General features: G+C 36.9%; 1 protein-coding gene across 1 annotated transcript; it reads right to left on the reverse strand.

Moving 5' to 3' along the window:
• Positions 1-2,820: 2,820 nt before the first annotated feature.
• Positions 2,821-5,542, reverse strand: LOC138887793 (uncharacterized). The gene is made up of 4 exons (XM_070169579.1): positions 5,432-5,542; positions 4,981-5,384; positions 4,551-4,875; positions 2,821-2,907 (listed from the first exon to the last, which is right to left on the reverse strand). The coding sequence occupies exons 1-4, from the start codon at positions 5,540-5,542 to the stop codon at positions 2,821-2,823; spliced, it is 927 nt and encodes a 308-aa protein (XP_070025680.1).
• Between the last annotated feature and the right edge of the window lie 458 nt (positions 5,543-6,000).

The following is a 6,000-nucleotide window of genomic DNA, read 5'->3' on the forward strand; positions in this document are numbered from 1 at the left end:
TCTGCTCACTTTATCTTTGCACGAAAACTCTTTGTGTTTTCGGACAAAGAGGGGCAGCTGTAAGCACGTGATTTTTGTCCTATGTGAGAATTACTCCCAAAAATTCAAAATAAAATAATTTTTCTTTGTGTGCAATTTTGAGAATTTCCGTGGCATTTTTGATAATTATTTGTATTTGTCCATGCATGTTTATTTGTTAAATTAATAAAAAATAGAAAAAATATGTCACATTTGCATTTAGGATTTAATTCTACAATTAGGATCAATTAAGTTTGTTTTTACAAGAACAAAAAAATCATAAAAATAATGTACGTTGCATTTTTAGCATTTAATGTCCAAATTGTGTGGTTTTATCGTAATTGCTATTTAATTGTGTGTTAATTGTTATTAATAATTAATTAACACTTTTATAAATTAATTTAGTTCTATAGGATACTTTAGTATTTTTAGAATTTAGTTTTAGTTTAAGAAAAAATAAAAGAAGAAAAAAGAAGCAATAAAAGAAGAAGAAAATCGGATTGGGTCTTTTCTTCAATTTTAAACCACAAGCCCAAACCAAATAACCCCTTATCCAACCCAAACCCCCACCGGGTCAACCCGACCCGGTCCGCCCCATAACCCAAACGAGTTACCCCCCTCTTCCCATTTTTCATTCTTCATTTTCCCCAAACCCTAAAAACATCTGCCCCCCTCTTCTCTCCATCTTCTCCAAACGACCCCAAGCTCTAGCTCCCATGGCTGCCCTCCCATGGCTGACCCCAAGCTCCAGCTCCCACAACCACCATCTTCTTCATCGCACACACAACTCACGTCCTCATAACCACCCCTGCTGCGTCGTCATCTTCTCCAAACGACCCCTCCAGATCATTCGTCGTCCATGGATGTTCTTCCTCGTCTTCTTCGAACCAACAGCCCAACCTCCATAACCACCAGCGACGCAGCCAACCAGACGACGCCATGGCTGCTGCTTCTTCTTCTTCTTTGTCGGTCTGCTCAACGCGCACACATACAGTCCGTCGTGACCACCCTCCAGTCGCGAGCACCACCCAAACCCGCCATTGCTTCTGTTACATCCACCAGACGACCACCTCCCTCCCGTAGACCAAACAGTCCCACGACCACCATCATCGCTCCATGTCCAGCAGCCATTGCTGCTGCTTCATCTCCTCATCCCAAGCAACCACTAGTCGTCAACCAGCCGCTCGTCGACCAGTAGCGTCGCCCCTCCACCATTCCTCTTCTCCACCAGTTCGTCACCTCAAGTAGCCCAACGACCTGAAACAGTCGTCTCCCAGGCCGTCTCCAAACACCAGCCATCCGAGGTCATGCTCAGTCATACATCGAGGCAGTGTGTCGAGGTTCCGCCGAGGTCGTTGGCAATCTTGGTTCGAGTTTTCCATTTCCGTTGAGGTCGTCGTTGTTCGTCGAGATCCGGTACGTCGAGGTTGCTGTCCGAGTTTCTGTTCCGTTGCGGTCATTTCTGGTTAGTTGGTTTAAGTTTCATTTCTGTCCGTATTTTGTTTGATATTCTCGGATCTGAAATCAGTATATTTTGATTCTTTTCTTGTACGTTGTTTATCATTTCTTGATTATTTCTTCAGTTTGTTTTTATTCATTTGTTCTTGTTTAGTTTTAATATAAAAGTGTGTTAGTTTAATCACTTGAATCCTTTATCTTGGTTGTAATGTTGTTAGATTTAATTTGAAGTTCAATTGATTATTGAGTTTAGTGATTTGAATCTACTTGTTTGTTATGTTCAATTTGTTACTGTTATTGAATCTGAAAGTATGTTTGTTGTTAAAAATGTTGTTCAGTCAAAATGATTTCAGTTGTTTCTTTATTGTTCATCATATGGTTTGGTTCCCTGAATCCTTAGTCTTTGTTTTGATGATATTTGACATAATCTGAGTTTCTAGCTTAAATTTGTTGATGAAATTTGATTAGGAATTGGTTATAGCTGTTGTATTTTGGTTAATTGATTAGGTGAATTGGTTATAGCTGATGGGGGTAGAATGATAAATTGCAGTATTTTCAAGGGTAGAATGGTAATTTCAGTAGTTTCAGGGGCATTTTCGGGATTTTAAGTTTTAAAAAATAATTAATTTGAGTGTTCTGTCCACTAAGTACTAATAATATTAAATTAATACATTTTTTAATACATGGTGGGGGACAAGACAAGTGGTAGTAGGAATTAATATATTTGTTTATTATAGTAGGGGACAAAGCATGCGGTAGTGGGGAATAATGGAATTAAGTAAAGAAAAGATATGTGTTAGTGGGAATTAATATTTGTTTAATATAGTGGGGGACAAAACATTAAGTAGTAGGATTCAAAAGGGGGATGGGTAGAAGATGGTGGGAATTAATTTGAGTGCTTGAAGTTTGGATATAAATAAGGGGGTTGACACAAGTTAAGGGATCAGATTTTGAAGGGTTAAACATTAACTGGTCTTTCAATTTAAGTTTTAAAAAAGGTGAGTAATTTAAGAACTAAAAACTGAAAGAGTGAGGTCTTGCTTTGACTACTAAAAATCAGAATTAGTGTTGGTTTTTTTTTTGAATTGAAGTTGTGAGTTTCTTTCCTTAAGAGTCTGAAAGATAGAGAGTCGGAAATCGATTGTCCTATTGCATTCCCGGTTCACTTTGTTTCTTCCCATTGATTGTTGTTGGTGTTTCTGGGCTTTCATTTGGTTTGTTCCTTGAGTTTAGTTGGTTATTTGTTATTGTTTCATTGGGGTGTTGCTGGAATTCTGCTGGTTTTATTAAACACTATTACTGGGCTGTTCTGTTTTCGTTATTGTTGTTGTTGCTGTGTTGTTGCTACTGCTCCTGCTGATCCTTTTCTTCCTTTTCCTTGTGGTCCCTTTCCAGGTACAATTCTGAGATTAGTTCTGAGGTGACTTCAAACTGCAAAAAAATGCTGAATTAAAAGGCTTAACAGCTTGCCTATTAAATTGTGTTCAATTAATGTATTAGAATGTACATTAGGAAATATTGTATATGTTTATGCTCATCTTAAACATGTATTTACATTGTACAACTATACTGAAAATTGGACTGTACTTAGAATTATTTTAAGTAGTTTGAACTGTTTTCTATATGCCTATGGATACATGAATTGATAGATAGTCATTACTGGAGATTATTTTGATTTAGTTTAATCAGTGAAGTATAACTCTGAATTCATGCAAACCGGAATAGAAATGAGTCAAAGCTTGTGAATTTTAATCATGTTAGTAATGGAGATCTGTAAATATTAGGCAGAATAAAAAATGGCCAGTAATTTCGTAGAATCAGTAGGCCCACTATATTTTAAGTTAGGATCGTAGTAGTAATTGCTAAGATCATTAATCCAATAGGCATGAGTTGAGTTCAAACAAGACGAGTTAACGATTAAGTTTAACAAACTTTCGAATAAGCATTAGTGATTAAGGTTAATTCCAGTTTCAAATAGTTGTAAACAATTAATTCCAACGGTTCAATTCATCTAACAATGTGGGTCTAAATTAGTTAGAGGATAATTAGTTTATTTTGGTAATATTATTTGTAAATTCCGTATTCTATTTATAATTTCAATTTTAGTAATATTCAATTATAGAATAAGGCATGAAACAATCTCCTTTTGTCTCGATTGTAATTTTCAGTTTGCATTTGTCTTAATCCGATAAATAAGTAGCGGCCTTTTCAAGCATGTAATTAATTAGAATTTTTCTTTTTTTAGAGACGAACTTAAATAAAAAAAAATATAGTCACTTTAGGATTATCCTTTTAAAATAAACGAGATGAGCCTCGCCCAATAAAATGCATAAGTCGCGGGGCCCTCAATAATTGGTTAATAATTGTATAGACTTCGGGATCGGCCGTTTAGCGAATTTCACGGCCTTACCCAAAATAATGATACACTAGTCAGTTTAGTTGTGCCTTTAACAATTTACTTTCTTAAACTCGGGTGCACATTTATGTGAGCCAAATCCAAATCTCAACAGAGTCGAAATGTGTCGATAACCACGGGTACATTGATGTGACGTGGTTCGAGATACGTTTCTTCACAATGTTGTAATTCTCTGTTAAAATAAATAATAACAAAGCGGTAAACAGTAAAAATTTGCACGTAGGTTCATAATTGTATAAAATCAGATAATTAAGCCGAATATGACAGTTGAGCGACCGTGCTAGAACCACGGAACTCGGGAATGCCTAACACCTTCTCCCGGGTTAACAGAATTCCTTATCCGGATTTCTGGTGCGCAGACTGTTAAACAAAAGTCATTCTTTTCCTCAATTCGGGACTCAACAGGTGACTTGGGACACCATAAATCTCCCAAGTGGCGACTTTGAAATAAATAAATAAACCCCGTTTCGATTGTCCTTTAATTGGAAAAAACTCCCTTCCGCGCCCCTTTGCGGTGGCACGGGCGAAAAGGAGGTGTGACATTGTCATCCGCTGGCAACTGCTCCTACACATCTATCTTCTCCAAGCCAATATTCAAACCTCGCATTGAGGTAGTTTTAATACCATTTGAAGTTCCAGCCCCGGTGTTATTCCAAACCTCGACACTCTCCTTCGCTCTAGATTCATAATTTGTTGCTTCCATAGGTTGCATTTGGTCACTCTGAAGATCCTCTTTTCTTATGTCAGGCTGCATTTCAACCAAGGTAGTATCATCTGCCAAAGTTAGCAGACTTTTACTACTTCTTGCACCGCCTTTTCCCTCAACTAGTTCAAGGTTATGATTTTTCACCCCAGTATACCCATCGTTATTAGTATTTACACCTTGACGACACTGATTATCTGAAGATAGTAAAGGATTCTTCGCTGGTAACCATGTCCTAAACTGGTCACTTTTGAGGTTTCCTGATCTTATATCCTTTTCTCTTTATACACAAGTTCTATCATTGTGTCCTAGCATACCACAGTAGTAGCAAACATAAGGTAGGTTTTCATATCTTATTTCAACCCAAGTTGTTTCCAAGCCTAACTTGAGCAATTCTCCCCTAGGTAATGGCCTGTTAATGTTCATTGTAACTTTAATCCGCATATATCGCCCCTCTTTGCTTCCATTGTCAGGGATTACAATATCAACGGTACCTCCCAAGGCTTGCCCTATTTTACGCCCAACATCCTTTGACAGCCAATGTAATGGGATATTCCAAACTTGAACCCACAAATTACAAATATTAAACACCTGGGAATCACTCTTCAAATCTGGTTCCCAAGGATGGATATTAAGAAGGTATTTGTCATACAACCATGGTGTAGCAAACCATATTTTATCCTTACTTTCCTTATCTTTGAAAATAAATTGAAAAAAGTTCCATCCAATTTCCTTTATCCGCAGCCCTACTGGGTGCCCCCAAACCAATGACATGGTGTTTTTGACTCCCTGAAAATTCACTTTTTATCATAAATCACCTTGCCAAAAAGACTTACCTCACAATCCTTCATACTTGACTGAATATCTGGATATTCAATTGCTACAACATCGTTTTCTTCCTCTGTAAGAATAAATTTATTTAGGCGGTCAGTAATTGTATCAGCCATCTTTCCAATGGAAGGATTCCCGCCCCTATTGTAGTTGAGTCGGTAGTATTTTTAACCTGTTTGCACCAAAAGATAGGGTTCTTCTAGTATTTAACTTAAGTACTTGCCTTCAGAGAGTTAACATCCAAACCTCTCTCTTAAACATCTTAGTCTTCTGAACAGAGTGTTCCAATTAAAATTAGTAATAATACAACCCATTGGATATTATACTAGGCATTCTTTAATTAATATCAAATTTAGTACTCACTATTTCTCAATTAATTAGATGAGATACGAGAGTGATAACATTACCTCCAAATATATGTATTGTTCTCTGTTGGTGCAGTAACTGGATTGATGGGCTGATTCAGTGCTTAAGCTAGCCTAAAGGCACTCTTAAGTGTTTAAAATATTAGATATTGTCTACTAAATATTCGACTTCATAACATTTGTTATTACTAGAAACAATATCCTTTTTG

Source organism: Nicotiana sylvestris, chromosome 3, assembly GCF_000393655.2.
Source record: "Nicotiana sylvestris chromosome 3, ASM39365v2, whole genome shotgun sequence".
Lineage (NCBI taxonomy): Eukaryota > Viridiplantae > Streptophyta > Magnoliopsida > Solanales > Solanaceae > Nicotiana > Nicotiana sylvestris.

Coding starts and splice junctions, on each gene's coding strand:
- LOC138887793 (XM_070169579.1), bottom strand. CDS start 5,542: ATGGCTGATACAATTACTGACCGCCTAAATAAATTTATTCTTACAGAG. Junction 5,385..5,431: donor CAAGTATGAAGGATTGTGAG/GTAAGTCTTTTT, acceptor GTGAATTTTCAG/GGAGTCAAAAACACCATGTC. Junction 2,908..4,550: donor GAGCGAAGGAGAGTGTCGAG/GTTTGGAATAAC, acceptor ATTTTTTTGCAG/TTTGAAGTCACCTCAGAACT.